This window comes from Eleutherodactylus coqui, chromosome 1, assembly GCF_035609145.1.
Source record: "Eleutherodactylus coqui strain aEleCoq1 chromosome 1, aEleCoq1.hap1, whole genome shotgun sequence".
In the NCBI taxonomy this organism is placed as follows: domain Eukaryota; kingdom Metazoa; phylum Chordata; class Amphibia; order Anura; family Eleutherodactylidae; genus Eleutherodactylus; species Eleutherodactylus coqui.
This window is the reverse complement of record NC_089837.1, coordinates 536816265-536836363: the sequence shown is the minus strand read 5'-3', so window position 1 is coordinate 536836363 and position 20099 is coordinate 536816265. Positions and strand designations below refer to the sequence as shown.

General features: G+C 51.1%; 1 protein-coding gene across 1 annotated transcript in view; it reads right to left on the bottom strand.

Moving 5' to 3' along the window:
* Positions 1-15518, bottom strand: part of LOC136592140 (tyrosinase-like) — a 65467-nt gene extending 49949 nt beyond the window's left edge. Inside the window, exons 1-3 of the mRNA XM_066588576.1 lie at positions 15494-15518; positions 12127-12926; positions 10778-10988 (exon numbers count right to left, since the gene is read on the bottom strand). Coding sequence (XP_066444673.1) covers positions 10778-10988; positions 12127-12926; positions 15494-15506 — 1024 coding nt within the window. The 5' untranslated portion in view covers positions 15507-15518. The remainder of the gene's footprint in view (positions 1-10777; positions 10989-12126; positions 12927-15493) is intronic.
* Between the last annotated feature and the right edge of the window lie 4581 nt (positions 15519-20099).

The window sequence follows — 20099 nt, the reverse complement described above, 5'->3', positions numbered from 1 at the left end:
TCGTGTCCCCCCTATTTCCTCCCCATAGACTGTAAGCTCTTGTGTCCCCCTATTTCCTCCCCATAGACTGTAAGTTCTTGTGTCCCCCTATTCCCTCCTCATAGACTGTAAGCTCTTGTGTCCCCCCCATTTCCTCCCCATAGACTGTAAGCTCTTGTGCCCCCCCTATTCCCTCCTCATAGACTGTAAGCTCCTGTGTCCCCCCTATTCCCTCCTCATGGACTGTAAGCTCTTGTGTCCCCCCTATTCCCTCCCCATAGACTGTAAGCTCTTGTGTCCCCCCTATTCCCTCCCCATAGACTGTAAGCTCTTGTGTCCCCCCTATTTCCTCATCATAGACTGTAAGCTCTTGTGTCCCCCCTATTTCCTCCTCATAGACTGTAAGCTGTTGTGCCCCACTATTCCCTCCTCATAGACTGTAAGCTCTTGTGCCCCCCTATTCCCTCCCCATAGACTGTAAGCTCTTGTGTCCCCCCATTTCCTCCTCATAGACTGTAAGCTCTTGTGTCCCCCTATTCCCTCCCCATAGACTGTAAGCTCTTGTGTCCCCCCTATTCCCTCCACATAGACTGTAAGCTCTTGTGTCCCCTCTATTTCCTCCCCATAGACTGTAAGCTCTTGTGTCCCCCCTATTCCCTCCCCATAGACTGTAAGCTCTTGTTTCTCTCCTATTCCCTCCTCATAGACTGTAAGCTCTTGTGTCCCCCCTATTCCCTCCCCATAGACTGTAAGCTCTTGTGTCCCCCTATTCCCTCCTCATAGACTGTAAGCTCTTGTGTCCCCCCTATTCCCTCCCCATAGACTGTAAGCTCTTGTGTCCCCTATTCCCTCCTCATAGACTGTAAGCTCTTGTGTCCCCCCTATTCCCTCCCCATAGACTGTAAGCTCTTGTGTCCCCTCTATTTCCTCCCCATAGACTGTAAGCTCTTGTGTCCCCCTATTCCCTCCTCATAGACTGTAAGCTCTTGTGTCCCCCCTATTCCCTCCCCATAGACTGTAAGCTCTTGTGTCCTCCTATTCCCTCCTCAGACTGTAAGCTCTTGTGTCCCCCCTATTCCCTCCACATAGACTGTAAGCTCTTGTGTCCCCCCTATTCCCTCCTCATAGACTGTAAGCTCTTGTGTCCCCTCTATTTCCTCCCCATAGACTGAAAGTTCCTGTGTCCCCCCTATTCCCTCCCCATAGACTGTAAGCTCTTGTGTCCCCCCTATTCCCTCCTCATAGACTGTAAGCTCTAGTGTCCCCCCTATTACCCCCTCATAGACTGTAAGCTCTTGTGTCCCCCCCCCCTATTTCCTCCCCATAGACTGTAAGCTTGTGTCCCCCTATTCCCTCCCCATAGACTGTAAGCTCTTGTGTCCCCCCTATTCCCTCCCCATAGACTGTAAGCTCTTGTGCCCCCCTATTCCCTCCCCATAGACTGTAAGCTCTTGTGTCCCCCCTATTCCCTCCCCATAGACTGTAAGCTCTTGTGTCCCCCCTATTCCCTCCTCATAGACTGTAAGCTCTTGTGCCCCCCTATTCCCTCCCCATAGACTGTAAGCTCTTGTGTCCCCCCTATTCCCTCCTCATAGACTGTAAGCTCTTGTGCCCCCCTATTCCCTCCCCATAGACTGTAAGCTCTTGTGTCCCCCTATTTCCTCCCCATAGACTGTAAGCTCTTGTGTCCCCCCTATTCCCTCCCCATAGACTGTAAGCTCTTGTGTCCCCCTATTCCCTCCCCATAGAGTGTAAGCTCTTGTGTCCCTCCTATTCCCTCCTCAGACTGTAAGCTCTTGTGTCCTCCTATTCCCTCCTCATAAACTGTAAGCAATTGTGTCCCCTCTATTTCCTCCCCATAGACTGTAAGCTCTTGTGTCCCCTCTATTCCCTCCCCATAGACTGTAAGCTCTTGTGTCCCCCTATTTCCTCCTCAGACTGTAAGCTCTTGTGTCCCCCCTATTTCCTCCTCATAGACTGTAAGCTCTTGTGTCCCCCCTATTTCCTCCTCATAGACTGTAAGCTCTTGTGTCCTCCTATTTCCTCCTCATAGACTGTAAGCTCTTGTGTCCCTCCTATTCCCTCCTCATAGACTGTAAGCTCTTGTGTCCCCCCTATTTCCTCCTCATAGACTGTAAGCTCTTGTGTCCCCCCTATTTCCTCCTCATAGACTGTAAGCTCTTGTGTCCTCCTATTTCCTCCCCATAGACTGTAAGCTCTTGTGTCCCCCCTATTTCCTCCTCATAGACTGTAAGCTCTTGTGTCCTCCTATTTCCTCCTCATAGACTGTAAGCTCTTGTGTCCCCCTATTCCCTCCTCATAAACTGTAAGCAATTGTGTCCCCTCTATTTCCTCCCCATAGACTGTAAGCTCTTGTGTCCCCTCTATTCCCTCCCCATAGACTGTAAGCTCTGGTGTCCCCTATTCCCTCCACATAGACTGTAAGCTCTTGTGTCCCCCCTATTTCCTCCCCATAGACTGTAAGCTCTTGTGTCCCCCCTATTTCCTCCCAATAGACTGTAAGCTCTTGTGTCCCCCCTATTCCCACCCCATAGACTGTAAGCTCTTGTGTCCCCCTATTTCCTCCTCATAGACTGTAAGCTCTTGTGTCACCCCTATTCCCTCCTCATAGACTGTAAGCTCTTGTGTCCCCCCTATTTCCTCCCCATAGACTGTAAGCTCTTGTGTCCCCCTATTCCCTCCTCATAGACTGTAAGCTCTTGTGCCCCCCTATTCCCTCCCCATAGACTGTAAGCTCTTGTGTCCCCCCTATTTCCTCCCCATAGACTGTAAGCTCTTGTGTCCCCCTATTTCCTCCCCATAGACTGTAAGCTCTTGTGTCCCCCTATTTCCTCCTCATAGACTGTAAGCTCTTGTGTCCCCCCTATTTCCTCAGACTGTAAGCTCTTGTGTCCCCCCATTTCCTCCTCATAGACTGTAAGCTCTTGTGTCCCTCCTATTTCCTCCTCATAGACTGTAAGCTCTTGTGTCCCCCCTATTCCCTCATAGACTGTAAGCTCTTGTGTCCCCCTATTTCCTCCCCATAGATTGTAAGCTCTTGTGTCCCCCCTATTCCCTCCTCATAGACTGTAAGCTCTTGTGTCCCCCCTATTTCCTCCCCATAGACTGTAAGCTCTTGTGTCCCCCTATTCCCTCCCCATAGACTGTAAGATCTTGTGTCCCCCCTATTCCCTCCCCATAGACTGTAAGCTCTTGTGTCCCCCCTATTTCCTCCTCAAAGACTGTAAGCTCGTGTGTCCCTCCTATTCCCTCCTCATAGACTGTAAGCTCTTGTGTCCCTCCTATTCCCTCCTCATAGACTGTAAGCTCTTGTCCCCCCATTTCCTCCTCATAGACTGTAAGCTCTTGTGTCCCCCCTATTTCCTCCTCATAGACTGTAAGCTCTTGTGTCCCCCCCCCTATTTCCTCCCCATAGACTGTAAGCTCTTGTGTCCCCCCTATTCCCTCCCCATAGATTGTAAGCTCTTGTGTCCCCCCTATTCCCTCCCCATAGACTGTAAGCTCGTGTCCCTCCTATTCCCTCCCCATAGACTGTAAGCTCTTGTGTCCCCCCTATTTCCTCCTCATAGACTGTAAGCTCTTGTGTCCCCCTATTTCCTCCTCATAGACTGTAAGCTCTTGTGTCCCCCCTATTTCCTCCCCATAGACTGTAAGCTCTTGTGTCCCCCCTATTTCCTCCATATAGACTGTAAGCTCTTGTGTCCCCCTATTCCCTCATAGACTGTAAGCTCTTGTGTCCCCCCCCCTATTCCCTCCCCATAGACTGTAAGCTCTTGTGTCCCCCTATTTCCTCCTCAGACTGTAAGCTCTGGTGTCCCCCCTATTCCCTCCCCATAGACTGTAAGCTCTTGTGTCCCCCCTATTCCCTCCCCATAGACTGTAAGCTCTTGTGTCCCCCCTATTTCCTCCCCATAGACTGTAAGCTCTTGTGTCCCCCTATTCCCTCCTCATAGACTGTAAGCTCTTGTGTCCCCCCTATTTCCTCCCCATAGACTGTAAGCTCTTGTGTCCCCCTATTCCCTCCTCATAGACTGTAAGCTCTTGTGTCCCCCCTATTTCCTCCTCATAGACTGTAAGCTCCTGTGTCCCCCCTATTTCCTCCTCATAGACTGTAAGCTCTTGTGTCCCCCCCCCTATTCCCTCCCCATAGACTGTAAGCTCTTGTGTCCCCCCTATTCCCTCCCCATAGACTGTAAGCTCTTGTGTCCCCCCTATTCCCTCCCCATAGACTGTAAGCTCGTGTCCCCCTATTTCCTCCTCCCCATAGACTGTAAGCTCTTGTGTCCCCCCTATTTCCTCCCCATAGACTGTAAGCTCTTGTGTCCCCCTATTTCCTCCTCATAGACTGTAAGCTATTGTGTCCCCCCTATTTCCTCCTCATAGACTGTAAGCTCTTGTGTCCCCCTATTCCCTCCTCATAGACTGTAAGCTCTTGTGTCCCCCCTATTCCCTCCTCATAGACTGTAAGCTCTTGTGTCCCCCGATTCCCTCCCCATAGACTGTAAGCTCGTGTCCCCCCTATTCCCTCCCCATAGACTGTAAGCTCTTGTGTCCCCCCTATTCCCTCCCCATAGACTGTAAGCTCTTGTTTCCCCCCTATTTCCTCCCCATAGACTGTAAGCTCTTGTGTCCCCCCTATTTCCTCCCCATAGACTGTAAGCTCTTGTGTCCCCCTATTCCCTCCCCATAGACTGTAAGCTCTTGTGTCCCCCTATTCCCCATAGACTGTAAGCTCTTGTGTCCCCCTATTCCCTCCTCATAGACTGTAAGCTCTTGTGTCCCCCCTATTCCCTCCTCATAGACTGTAAGCTCTTGTGTCCCCCCTATTCCCTCCTCATAGACTGTAAGCTCTTGTGTCCCCCCTATTTCCTCCTCATAGACTGTAAGCTCTTGTGTCCCCCCTATTTCCTCCTCATAGACTGTAAGCTCTTGTGTCCTCCTATTCCCTCCTCAGACTGTAAGCTCTTGTGCCCCCCTATTTCCTCCCCATAGACTGTAAGCTCTTGTGTCCCCCCTATTTCCTCCTCATAGACTGTAAGCTCTTGTGCCCCACTATTTCCTCCTCATAGACTGTAAGCTCTTGTGCCCCACTATTCCCTCCTCATAGACTGTAAGCTCTTGTGCCCCACTATTTCCTCCTCATAGACTGTAAGCTCTTGTGTCCCCCTATTCCCTCCTCATAGACTGTAAGCTCTTGTGTCCCCCCCTATTTCCTCCCCATAGACTGTAAGCTCTTGTGTCCCCCCTATTCCCTCCTCATAGACTGTAAGCTCTTGTGCCCCCCTATTTCCTCCTCAGACTGTAAGCTCTTGTGTCCCCCCTATTTCCTCCCCATAGACTGTAAGCTCTTGTGCCCCCCTACTTCCTCCTCAGACTGTAAGCTCTTGTGTCCCCCCTATTTCCTCCTCATAGACTGTAAGCTCTTGTGTCCCCCCATTTCCTCCTCATAGACTGTAAGCTCTTGTGTCCCCCTATTCCCTCCTCATAGACTGTAAGCTCTTGTGTCCTCCTATTCCCTCCTCAGACTGTAAGCTCTTGTGTCCCCCCTATTCCCTCCACATAGACTGTAAGCTCTTGTGTCCCCCCTATTCCCTCCTCATAGACTGTAAGCTCTTGTGTCCCCCCTATTCCCTCCCCATAGACTGTAAGCTCTTGTGTCCCCTCTATTTCCCCCTCATAGACTGTAAGCTCTTGTTTCTCTCCTATTCCCTCCTCATAGACTGTAAGCTCTAGTGTCCCCCCTATTTCCCCCTCATAGACTGTAAGCTCTTGTGTCCCCCTATTTCCTCCCCATAGACTGTAAGCTTGTGTCCCCCTATTCCCTCCCCATAGACTGTAAGCTCTTGTGTCCTCCTATTCCCTCCTCATAGACTGTAAGCTCTTGTGTCCCCCTATTTCCTCCCCATAGACTGTAAGCTCTTGTGTCCCCCCTATTCCCTCCCCATAGACTGTAAGCTCTTGTGTCCCCCCTATTTCCTCCCCATAGACTGTAAGCTCTTGTGTCCTCCCTATTTCCCCCTTATAGACTGTAAGCTCTTGTGTCCCCCCTATTCCCTCCCCATAGACTGTAAGCTCTTGTGTCCTCCTATTCCCTCCTCATAGACTGTAAGCTCTTGTGTCCCCCTATTTCCTCCCCATAGACTGTAAGCTCTTGTGTCCCCTCTATTCCCTCCCCATAGACTGTAAGCTCTTGTGTCCTCCTATTCCCTCCTCATAGACTGTAAGCTCTTGTGTCCTCCTATTTCCTCCTCAGACTGTAAGCTCTTGTGTCCCTCCTATTTCCTCCTCATAGACTGTAAGCTCTTGTGTCCCCTATTCCCTCCACATAGACTGTAAGCTCTTGTGTCCCCTCTATTCCCTCCCCATAGACTGTAAGCTCTTGTGTCCCCCCTATTACCTCCCCATAGACTGTAAGCTCTTGTGTCCCCCCTATTCCCTCCCCATAGACTGTAAGCTCTTGTGTCCCCCCTATTCCCTCCCCATAGACTGTAAGCTCTTGTGTCCCCCCTATTCCCTCCTCATAGACTGTAAGCTCTTGTTTCTCTCCTATTCCCTCCCCATAGACTGTAAGCTCGTGTCCCCCTATTTCCTCCCCATAGACTGTAAGCTCTTGTCCCCCTATTTCCTCCCCATAGACTGTAAGCTCTTGTGTCCCCCCTATTTCCTCCCCATAGACTGTAAGCTCTTGTCCCCCTATTTCCTCCCCATAGACTCTAAGCTCTTGTGTCCCCCTATTTCCTCCCCATAGACTGTAAGCTCTTGTGTCCCCCCTATTTCCTCCCCATAGACTGTAAGCTCTTGTGTCCCCCTATTTCCTCCCCATAGACTGTAAGCTCTTGTCCCCCTATTTCCTCCCCATAGACTGTAAGCTCTTGTGTCCCCCCTATTTCCTCCCCATAGACTGTAAGCTCTTGTCCCCCTATTTCCTCCCCATAGACTCTAAGCTCTTGTGTCCCCCTATTTCCACCCCATAGACTGTAAGCTCTTGTGCCCCCCTATTCCCTCCCCGTAGACTGTAAGCTCTTGTGCCCCCCTATTCCCTCCCCATAGACTGTAAGCTCTTGTGTCCCCCCTATTCCCTCCCCATAGACTGTAAGCTCTTGTGTCCCCCCTATTCCCTTCCCATAGACTGTAAGCTCTTGTCCCCCTATTTCCTCCCCATAGACTGTAAGCTCTTGTGTCACCCCTATTCCCTCCCCATAGACTGTAAGCTCTTGTGTCCCCTACTTCCTACTCATAGACTGTAAGCTCTTGTGTCCCCCCTATTTCCTCCTCATAGACTGTAAGCTCTTGTGTCCCCCTATTCCCTCCTCATAGACTGTAAGCTCTTGTGTCCCCCCTATTCCCTCCCCATAGACTGTAAGCTCTTGTGTCCCCCCTATTCCCTCCCCATAGACTGTAAGCTCTTGTGTCCCCCCTATTCCTTCCCCATAGACTGTAAGCTCTTGTGTCCCCCCTATTCCCTCCCCAGAGACTGTAAGCTCTTGTGTTCCCCCTATTTCCTCCTCATAGACTGTAAGCTCTTGTGTCCCCCCTATTCCCTCCCCATAGACTGTAAGCTCTTGTGTCCCCCTATTCCCTCCCCATAGACTGTAAGCTCTTGTGTCCCCCTATTTCCTCCCCATAGACTGTAAGCTCTTGTGTCCCCCCTATTTCCTTCTCATAGACTGTAAGCTCTTGTGTCCCCCTATTTCCTCCTCATAGACTGTAAGCTCTTGTGTCCCCCTATTCCCTCCTCATAGACTGTAAGCTCTTGTGTCCCCCCTATTACCTCCTCATAGACTGTAAGCTCTTGTGTCCCCCTATTTCCTCCCCATAGACTGTAAGCTCTTGTCCCCCTATTCCCTCCCCATAGACTGTAAGCTCTTGTGTTCCCCTATTTCCTCCCCATAGACTGTAAGCTCGTGTCCCCCTATTTCCTCCTCATAGACTGTAAGCTCTTGTGTCCCCCTATTTCCTCCCCATAGACTGTAAGCTCTTGTGTCCCCCTATTTCCTCCCCATAGACTGTAAGCTCTTGTGTCCCCCTATTCCCTCCCCATAGAATGTAAGCTCTTGTGTCCCCCTATTTCCTCCCCATAGACTGTAAGCTCTTGTCCCCCTATTCCCTCCCCATAGACTGTAAGCTCTTGTGTCCCCCTATTTCCTCCCCATAGACTGTAAGCTCTTGTGTCCCCCCTATTTCCTCCCCATAGACTGTAAGCTCTTGTGTCCCCCCTATTTCCTCCCCATAGACTGTAAGCTCTTGTGTCCCCCCTATTCCCTCCCCATAGACTGTAAGCTCTTGTGCCCCCCTATTCCCTCCCCGTAGACTGTAAGCTCTTGTGCCCCCCTATTCCCTCCCCATAGACTGTAAGCTCTTGTGTCCCCCCTATTTCCCTCCCCATAGACTGTAAGCTCTTGTGTCCCCCCTATTCCCTTCCCATAGACTGTAAGCTCTTGTGTCCCCCCTATTCCCTCCCCATAGACTGTAAGCTCTTGTGTCCCCCCTATTCCCTCCCCATAGACTGTAAGCTCTTGTGTCCCCCCTATTCCCTCCCCATAGACTGTAAGCTCTTGTGTCCCCCCTATTCCCTCCCCAGAGACTGTAAGCTCTTGTGTCCCCCCTATTCCCTCCCCAGAGACTGTAAGCTCTTGTGTTCCCCCTATTTCCTCCTCATAGACTGTAAGCTCTTGTGACCCCCCTATTCCCTCCCCATAGACTGTAAGCTCTTGTGTCCCCCCTATTTCCTTCTCATAGACTGTAAGCTCTTGTGTCCCCCTATTTCCTCCTCATAGACTGTAAGCTCTTGTGTCCCCCTATTTCCTCCCCATAGACTGTAAGCTCTTGTGTTCCTCCCTACTTCTTCCTCATAGACTGTAAGCTCTTGTGTCCCCCCTATTTCCCTCCCCATAGACTGTAAGCTCTTGTGTCCCCCCTATTCCCTTCCCATAGACTGTAAGCTCTTGTGTCCCCCCTATTCCCTCCCCATAGACTGTAAGCTCTTGTGTCCCCCCTATTCCCTCCCCATAGACTGTAAGCTCTTGTGTCCCCCCTATTCCCTCCCCATAGACTGTAAGCTCTTGTGTCCCCCCTATTCCCTCCCCAGAGACTGTAAGCTCTTGTGTCCCCCCTATTCCCTCCCCAGAGACTGTAAGCTCTTGTGTTCCCCCTATTTCCTCCTCATAGACTGTAAGCTCTTGTGACCCCCCTATTCCCTCCCCATAGACTGTAAGCTCTTGTGTCCCCCCTATTTCCTTCTCATAGACTGTAAGCTCTTGTGTCCCCCTATTTCCTCCTCATAGACTGTAAGCTCTTGTGTCCCCCTATTTCCTCCCCATAGACTGTAAGCTCGTGTCCCCCTATTTCCTCCTCATAGACTGTAAGCTCTTGTGTCCCCCTATTCCCTCCCCATAGACTGTAAGCTCTTGTGTCCCCCTATTTCCTCCCCATAGACTGTAAGCTCTTGTGTCCCCCTATTCCCTCCCCATAGAATGTAAGCTCTTGTGTCCCCCTATTTCCTCCCCATAGACTGTAAGCTCTTGTCCCCCTATTCCCTCCCCATAGACTGTAAGCTCTTGTGTCCCCCTATTTCCTCCCCATAGACTGTAAGCTCTTGTGTCCCCCCTATTTCCTCCCCATAGACTGTAAGCTCTTGTGTCCCCCCTATTTCCTCCCCATAGACTGTAAGCTCTTGTGTCCCCCCTATTCCCTCCCCATAGACTGTAAGCTCTTGTGCCCCCCTATTCCCTCCCCGTAGACTGTAAGCTCTTGTGCCCCCCTATTCCCTCCCCATAGACTGTAAGCTCTTGTGTCCCCCCTATTTCCCGCCCCATAGACTGTAAGCTCTTGTGTCCCCCCTATTCCCTTCCCATAGACTGTAAGCTCTTGTGTCCCCTACTTCCCCCTCATAGACTGTAAGCTCTTGTGTCCCCCTATTCCCTCCCCATAGACTGTAAGCTCTTGTGCCCCCCTATTCCCTCCCCATAGACTGTAAGCTCTTGTGTCACCTCTATTCCCTCCCCATAGACTGTAAGCTCTTGTGTCCCCCGTATTCCCTCCCCATAGACTGTAAGCTCTTGTGTCCCCCCTATTTCCTCCTCATAGACTGTAAGCTCTTGTGTCCCCCTATAACCTCCTCATAGACTGTAAGCTCTTGTGTCCCCCCTATTCCCTCCCCATAGACTGTAAGCTCTTGTGTCCCCCCTATTCCCTCCCCATAGACTGTAAGCTCTTGTGTCCCCCTATATCCTCCCCATAGACTGTAAGCTCGTGTCCCCCTATTTCCTCCTCATAGACTGTAAGCTCTTGTGCCCCCCCTATTCCCTCCCCATAGACTGTAAGCACTTGTGTCCCCCCTATTCCCTCCCCATAGACTGTAAGCTCTTGTGTCCCCCCTATTCCCTCCCCATAGACTGTAAGCACTTGTGTCCCCCCTATTCCATCCCCATAGACTGTAAGCTCGTGTCCCCCTATTCCCTCCTCATAGACTGTAAGCTCTTGTGTCCCCCTATTCCCTCCCCATAGACTGTAAGCTCTTGTGTCCCCCCTATTTCCCTCCTCATAGACTGTAAGCTCTTGTGTCCCCCCTATTTCCCTCCTCATAGACTGTAAGCTCTTGTGTCCCCCCTATTTCCTCCCCATAGACTGTAAGCTCCTGTGCCCCCTAGTGGTGGAATGCTATATGTGTTCTATCTACATGTGTCCTGTGATTTGGCGCTGCAGAATATTTTGCTGCCATTTGGGGATTATTGGTATGTTCCTGTCCGGAGGGTCACATGACTGAGGAGGCTTTTACCTTCTACGCAGTTGCGGAAGCTGTCTCTTGAGCTTGTGCTGTAGGGCTGCGTGTCCAGGGAAGTCATGTTGATGCACCTCTGGATATCAGCTGTGGTTGGCTTGGTTATGCCGGGTGCCATGCCGGCGCGGCGGGTGAGCTTCGTGCGTTCACAGCTGGACTTGGACGTCTCACAGTATGTGCCATCATAAGCATAATCTGCACAAACTGCCTGTAAATGACAAGAAAGGCTGCTCAGACTTGGCTGCTTCTACCTCGGCTCCCTATCTCTTCCCGGGATCAGAGCCATTTAGGGTGTTCTAGATCTGGGTGTAATAGGATGTGCCTGGCTTCACATGGCTGTAGAGGACAAGCCTGCACTGCTGGCTTCATGTTCCTCAAGCACTCTGGGTGTCTGTACAAAGCACCTGTGATCACAGCAGCCTCTGCACTCAGACAGCAAGGGAGGGGAGGGGGTAAGCTCTTGTGCACCCCACCCCTATTTCCTCCTCATAGACTGTAAGCTGTTGTGTCCTCCCTATTTCCTCCTCATAGACTGTAAGCTCTTGTGTCCCCCCTATTTCCTCCTCATAGACTGTAAGCTCTTGTGTCCCCCCTATTCCCTCCCCATAGACTGTAAGCTCGTGTCCCCCTATTCCCTCCACATAGACTGTAAGCTCTTGTGTCCCCCCTATTTCCTCCTCATAGACTGTAAGCTCTTGTGTCCTCCCTATTTCCTCCTCATAGACTGTAAGCTCTTGTGTCCTCCCTATTTCCTCCTCATAGACTGTAAGCTCTTGTGTCCCCCCTATTCCCTCCTCATAGACTCTACAAGGCACCTGTGATCACAGCAGCCTCTGCACTCAGACAGCAAGGGGGGGGGGGAGGGGGTAAGCTCTTGTGCACCCCACCCCTATTTCCTCCTCATAGACTCTAAAAGGCACCTGTGATCACAGCAGCCTCTGCACTCAGACAGCAAGGGGGGCGGAGTGTAATATAAGCTAGCAGCTCTGCCTGCACCAACTTCCTGTTAGGCAGGAGATCTCTGCAGCACAGGCCGCTGAGCTCTGCAGGGTAGGACAGAGGGGTCTTCAGCTACATGTTAGAATGGTACGCGGTGTTCTTGGCTGTGACCTCTGTGCTTCCTGCCCTTTATAATCTAGGGTTAGTGATGGGATTTCGGGCGCTGTAGACTAAGAGGCGGTCGGCTGTAGTCGTTACATCCATCATATAGATTGGGGTCCGGCTATAAAGCGATCAGTCGGGGGCTTCTACTGGTGGAGGGTCTACAGGTCTGACCTCTGTTCCCAGCACATTGCTATGAATGGCCTCCTAGTCCCGTGATGGAAGGACATGCGGTCGTTACTCACCCGCCATGAGCTGAAGACGTTAAAGAGGCTCAGGTAGCCCTGCTGATCGCTGGCGCCAAAGTGATAATCTGTGCAGAGATCGCAGCCGCTGTCGGTCTGCCAGTCGTCATACGGCATAGCAAATGTATTGTCTCCGAGGCAGCTCTGCATTTGTTCCTGCAGACAGAGCACCGCTTGTTTAATGGAGTTGAGGAAGGCGGAGCTCCTGGAGATCATATTCATGTTGGTCATCTCTCCGTCCCACATGACGGGCTGTGAGGAGTAATGCATGTTGGAGACCCAGACGTCGTAGTAGGAGCCATTCATGAAGCTGAAGGTGGTGGAGCGGGTGCGGTCGCCCGCCTGCAGCATGTAGTACCTGGGGTCCATCAGGTCTTTGCAGTAATTCATCTGGACCTTCAGATGCTCCTGCTGCGTAGGGCTCATCTCGCGGTAGTCCTTGTGCACCATCACGTTCGGCTGGTCGCACCGATCTCCTTTGAAGCCCAGCTTGCAGCTGCCGCAGTTGTAGCCGCTGAAGTTGTTGTTGCATTGGCATCTGGTCCTGAAGTAGGCACGCGGAAACCCAGCTCTGTCGTCATCGTAGAGGTCGGGATCGGCGCGGCTCGTCGAGGTACTCACACACGTGCCTCTGCCATCGTTCATGCCACAAATAGAGCCAGTACCGGGAGGGTACAGCGGGCAGCAGTCCGTGGGGTATTTGTCACGGGGGAGGCATTCTTTGGGGAAAAGACAGGCGTCCGCCGCTGCGAGGAACAGTAAGACGCTGAGGAGCAACATCTTCAGGACCGCCGAGCTGTCTGCAAGGAGAACAGAAGGAAGAGGTCAGACGGAGGACCGAGGAGGCTCCTGGGAATGTGCCAGCCGCACCACTGCGCCTCCGTGCAATACTAGCGGCACCGCCACATCGGGCTGTACTACTACACCCATACTGCCCTGACTGCTACACTGCCCCGCCCACCGAGCACAAAGCCACCCGCCCCCCCCAGTATACAGGTATGACATCACACACAGACCCCTCCCCCGCAGTATACAGGTGTGACATCACACACAGACCCCCCCCAGTATACAGGTGTGACATCACACACAGACCCCCCCCCCCCCCAGTATACAGGTATGACATTATACACAGACCCCCCCCCCCCCCAGTATACAGGTATGACATCACACACAGACCCCCCCCCCCGGTATACAGGTATGACATCACACACAGACACACACACCCCCCCCCCCCCCGCGCGCGCGCGCGCAGTATAGAGGTATAACATCACACACAGACCCCTCCGCCACAGTATACAGGTATGACATCAAACACAGACCCCCCCCAGTATACAGGTATGACATCACACACAGGCCCCCCCCCCAGTATACAGGTATGACATCACACACAGACACCCCCCCCCCAGTATACAGGTATGACATCACACACAGACACACACCCCCCCCCCCCAGTATACAGGTATGACATCACACACAGGCCCCCCACAGTATACAGGTATGACATCACACACAGACCCCCCCCCAGTATACAGGTATGACATCACAGACACCCCCCCCCCCCCGCAGTATACAGGTGTGACATCACACACAGACCCCCCCCCAGTATACAGGTATGACATCACACACAGACCCCCCCCCAGTATACAGGTATGACATCACACACAGACACCCCCCCAGTATACAGGTATGACATCACACACAGACCCCCCCCAGTATACAGGTATGACATCACAGGCACCCCCCTCCCCCGCAGTATACAGGTGTGACATCACACACAGACCCCCCCCCCCAGTATACAGGTATGACATCACACACAGACCCCCCCCCAGTATACAGGTATGACATCACACACAGACACACACACACACACACACACCCCCCGCGCGCGCGCAGTATAGAGGTATAACATCACACACAGACCCCTCCGCCACAGTATACAGGTATGACATCACACACAGACCCCCCCCAGTATACAGGTATGATATCACACACAGACCCCCCCCCCCCCAGTATACAGGTATGACATCACACACAGACCCCCCCCCAGTATACAGGTATGACATCACACACAGACCCCCCCCCCCCAGTATACAGGTATGACATCACACACAGGCCCCCCACAGTATACAGGTATGACATCACACACAGACCCCCCCCCAGTATACAGGTATGACATCACAGACACCCCCCTCCCCCGCAGTATACAGGTGTGACATCACACACAGACCCCCCCCCCAGTATACAGGTATGACATCACACACAGACCCCCCCCCCAGTATACAGGTATGACATCACACACAGGCCCCCCACAGTATACAGGTATGACATCACACACAGACCCCCCCCCCCCAGTATACAGGTATGACATCACAGACACCCCCCTCCCCCGCAGTATACAGGTGTGACATCACACACAGACCCCCCCCAGTATACAGGTATGACATTATACACAGACCCCCCCCCCCCCCAGTATACAGGTATGACATCATACACTGACCCCCCCCCCCCCCCCCAGTATACAGGTATGACATCACACACACACACACACACACACCCCGCGCACGCGCAGTATAGAGGTATAACATCACACACAGACCCCTCCGCCACAGTATACAGGTATGACATCACACACAGACCCCCCCCCCCAGTATACAGGTATGACATCACACACAGGCCCCCCACAGTATACAGGTATGACATTATACACAGACCCCCCCCCCCCAGTATACAGGTATGACATCACACACAGACCCCCCCCCGGTATACAGGTATGACATCACACACAGGCCCCCCACAGTATACAGGCATGACATCACACACAGGCCCCCCACAGTATACAGGTATGACATCACACACAGGCCCCCCACAGTATACAGGTATGACATCACACACAGGCTCCCCACAGTATACAGGTATGACATTATACACAGACCCGCCCCCCAGTATACAGGTATGACATCACACACAGACCCCTCCACCACAGTATACAGGTATGACATCACACACAGACCCCCCCCCCCCCACAGTATACAGGTATGACAACACACACAGACCCCCCCCCCCCCCCCCCCCGTCTGTATACAGGTATGACAACACACACAGACCCCCCCCCCCCCCTGAAGTATACAGGTATGACATCACACACAGACCCCTCCACCACAGTATACAGGTATGACATCACACACAGACCCCCCCCCCCCCACAGTATACAGGTATGACAACACACACAGACCCCCCCCCCCCCCCACAGTATACAGGTATGACATCACACATAGACCCCCATCCCCCACAGTATACAACTATTCCACCCTTGGTCACTGTACAAAAGCAGGCATGTAAATGTGCTTTGCGCCCCTCGCCCACTCACCCTCTGCCATCATCAGGACGGACGTGGCATATAGCGACCCGTATACCTGCCCTCCGTACTACTGGCTGCAGCAGTTCCATCAGGACATAACTCAGAGCGGATACCATCCTCCGCCTAGGATTGCCACCTTTGTCACTAAAAAATACCAGCCATGGTAAAAAAAAAAGGGGGGGGGGGGGCGTGTCTTATCGCAGCATTGTTTCCCCCCCTGGATCCCGTCCAGCGTGTTCTCACGAGTAGATGAACTTTAGTGTGATTCGCATCACATGCATTCTACACATATATAATTATACCCAGGTTATACCAGCATGCTCCATATCACTGTATACAGCAGATCCCCAGGTTATACCAGCTGTACATATATAATTATATACAGGAGATCCCCAGGTTATACCAGCATGCTCCATATAACTATATACAGGGAGATGTATGACTTATACCAGCTGTACATATATAATTATATACAGGAGATCCCCAGGTTATACCAGCATGCTCCATATCACTATATACAGGATGTATAACTTATACCAGCTGTACATATATAATTATATACAGGAGGTACCCAGGTTATACCAGCATGCTCCATATCACTATATACAGGAGATGTATAACTGATACCAGCTGTACATATATAATTATATACAGGGGATACCCAGGTTATACCAGCATACTCCATATCACTATATACAGCAGATCCCCAGCTTATACCAGCTGTACATATATAATTATATACAGGAGATCTCCAGGTTATACCAGCATGCTCCATATCACTATATACAGGAGAGGTATAACCTATACCAGCTGTACATAAATAATTATATACAGGAGATCCCCAGGTTATACCAGCATGCTCCATATCACTGTATACAGCAGATCCCCAGGTTATACCAGCTGTACATATATAAATTATATACAGGAGATACCCAGGTTATACCAGCATGCTCCATATCACTGTATACAGCAGAGCCCCAGGTTATACCAGCTGTACATATATAAATTATATACAGCAGATACCCAGGTTATACCAGCATGCTCCATATCACTGTATACAGCAGAGCCCCAGGTTATACCAGCTGTACATATATAATTATATACAGGAGATACCCGGGTTATACCAGCATGCTCCATATCATTGTATACAACAGATCCCCAGGTTATACCAGCTGTACATATATAAATTATATACAGGAGATAGCCAGGTTATACCAGCATGCTCCATATCATTGTATACAACAGATCCCCAGGTTACACCAGCTGTACATATATAAATTATATACAGGAGATCCCCAGGTTATACCAGCATGCTCCATATCACTGTATACAGCAGATCCCCAGGTTATACCAGCTGTACATATATAATTATATACAGGGAATACCCAGGTTATACCAGCATGCTCCATATCACTATATACAGGAGATGTATAACTTATACCAGCTGTACATATATAACTATATACAGGAGATACCCAGGTTATACCAGCATGCTCCATATCACTATATATAGGGGATGTATAACTTATACCAGCTGTACATATATAATTATATACAGGAGATACCCAGGTTATACCAGCTGTACATATATAATTATATACAGGAGATACCCAGGTTATACCAGCATGCTCCATATCACTATATACAGGGGATGTATAACTTATACCAGCTGTACATATATAATTATATACAGGAGATCCCCAGGTTATACCAGCATGCTCCATATCACTATATACAGGAGATGTATAACTTATACCAGCTGTACATATATAATTATATACAGGACATACCCAGGTTATACCAGCATGCTCCATATCACTATATACAGGAGTTGTATAACTGATACCAGCTGTACATATATAATTATATACAGGAGATCCCCAGGTTATACCAGCATGCTCCATATCACTATATACAGGAGATGTATAATGTATGCCAGCTGTACATATATAATTATATACAGGAGATACCCAGGTTATACCAGCTGTACATATATAATTATATACAGGAGATACCCAGGTTATACCAGCATGCTCCATATCACTATATACAGGAGATGTATAACGTATGCCAGCTGTACATATATAATTATATACAGGAGATCCCCAGGTTATACCAGCATGCTCCATATCACTATATACAGGAGATGTATAACTTATACCAGCTGTACATATATAATTATATACAGGAGATACCCATGTTATACCAGCATGCTCCATATCACTATATACAGGGGGATGTATAACTTATACCAGCTGTACAGACAGGACTACAACCTACCTCCCCCCCCCCCTCTCTACAGAAAAGACTACAACCTACGTCCTCTCCCCCACAATCACCATCAACAGACCAGACAAAACAAGACTACAACCTACCTCCTTCCCCCCACCATCACCACAGACAAGACTAGAACCTACCTCCTCCCCCCCACCATCACCACAGACAAGACTAGAACCTACCTCCTTCCCCCCACCATCACCACAGACAAGACTAGAACCTACCTCCTCCCCCCACCATCACCACAGTCAAGACTACAACCTACCTCCTCCCCCCACCATCACCACAGACAAGACTACAACCTACCTCCTCCCCCCACCATCACCACAGACAAGACTACAACCTACCTCCTCCCCCCACCATCACCACAGTCAAGACTACAACCTACCTCCTCCCCCCACCATCACCACAGACAAGACTACAACCTACCTCCTCCCCCCACCATCACCACAGACAAGACTACAACCTACCTCCTCCCCCCACCATCACCACAGGCAAGACTACAACCTACCTCCTCCCCCCACCATCACTACAGACAAGACTACAACCTACCTCCTTCCCCCACCATCACCACAGACAAGACTACAACCTACCTCCTCCCCCCACCATCACCACAGACAAGACTACAACCTACCTCCTCCCCCCACCATCACCACAGACAAGACTACAACCTACCTCCTCCCCCCACCATCACCACAGTCAAGACTACAACCTACCTCCTCCCCCCACCATCACCACAGACAAGACTACAACCTACCTCCTCCCCCCACCATCACCACAGACAAGACTACAACCTACCTCCTCCCCCCACCATCACCACAGGCAAGACTACAACCTACCTCCTTCCCCCACCATCACTACAGACAAGACTGCAAGCTACCTCCTCCCCCCACCATCACCACAGACAAGACTACAACCTACCTCTCCCCACCACCATCTCCACAGACCGGACTACAACCTACCTCCTCACCATAACTACAGACAAGACTACAAGCTACATCCTCCCCCCCACCATCACCACAGGCAAGACTACAACCTACCTCCTCTCCCCACCATCTCCACATACGAGACTAAAACCTACCTCCTCACCCTCACCATCACTACAGACGAGACTACAACCTACCTCCTACCCCCACAATCCCTACAGACGAGACTACAACCTACCTCCCCCCCCACCATCACCACAGACAAGACTACAACCTACCTCTTCCCCCCACCATCTCTACAGGCGAGACTTCAACCTACCCCCTCACCATCACTACAGACGAGACTACAACCTGCCTCCTCCCCCCACCATCTCTACAGACGAGACTACAACCTACCTCCTCCCCCCACCATCTCTACAGACAAGACTACAACCTACCTCCTCCCCCCTCACCATCACTACAGACAAGCCTACAACCTACCTCCCCCCCCCCCACCATCACCACAGACAAAACTACAACCTACCTCCTCCCCCCCACCCTCTCTACAGACAAGACTAAGACCTACCTCCTCCCCCCACCATCACTACAGACAAGACTACAACCTACCTCCTCCCCCAACCATCACCACAGACAAGACTACAACCTACCTCATCACCCCCACCATCTCTACATACATGACTACAACCTACCTCCTCCCCCCCACCATCAACACAGGCAAGACTACAACCTACCTCCTCCCCCCTCACCATCACTACAGACAAGACTACAACCTACCTCCTCCCCCCACCATCACTACAGACAAGACTACAACCTACCTCCTCCACCCCACCATCACCACAGACAAAACTACAACCTACCCCCCCCCCCATCTCTACAGACAAGACTAAGACCTACCTCCTCTCCCCATACCATCTCCACAGACCGGACTACAACATACCTCCTCACCCTCACCATAACTACAGATAAGACTACAACCTACCTCCCCCCCCACCCTCTCTACAGACAAGACTACAAGCTACCTCCTCCCCCCACCATCACCACAGGCAAGACTACAACCTACCTCCCCCCACCATCACCACAGGCAAGACTACAACTTACCTCCTCCCTCCACCATCTCCACATACGAGACTACAACCTACCTCCTCACCCTCACCATCACCATCACTACAGACGATACTACAACCAACCTCCTCCTCCCCCCCACCATCTCTACAGACGAGACTACAACATACCTCCTCCCTCACCATCACTACAGACAAGACTACAATATAGCTCCAATTTACCACCACCATTACTATCTCTACATACAAGATTACCTAGCTCCTCACCACCCCCTCTACGGACAAGACTACGACCTAGCTCCTCTCCACCCCCTCTACGGACAAGACTACGACCTAGCTCCTCTCCACCCC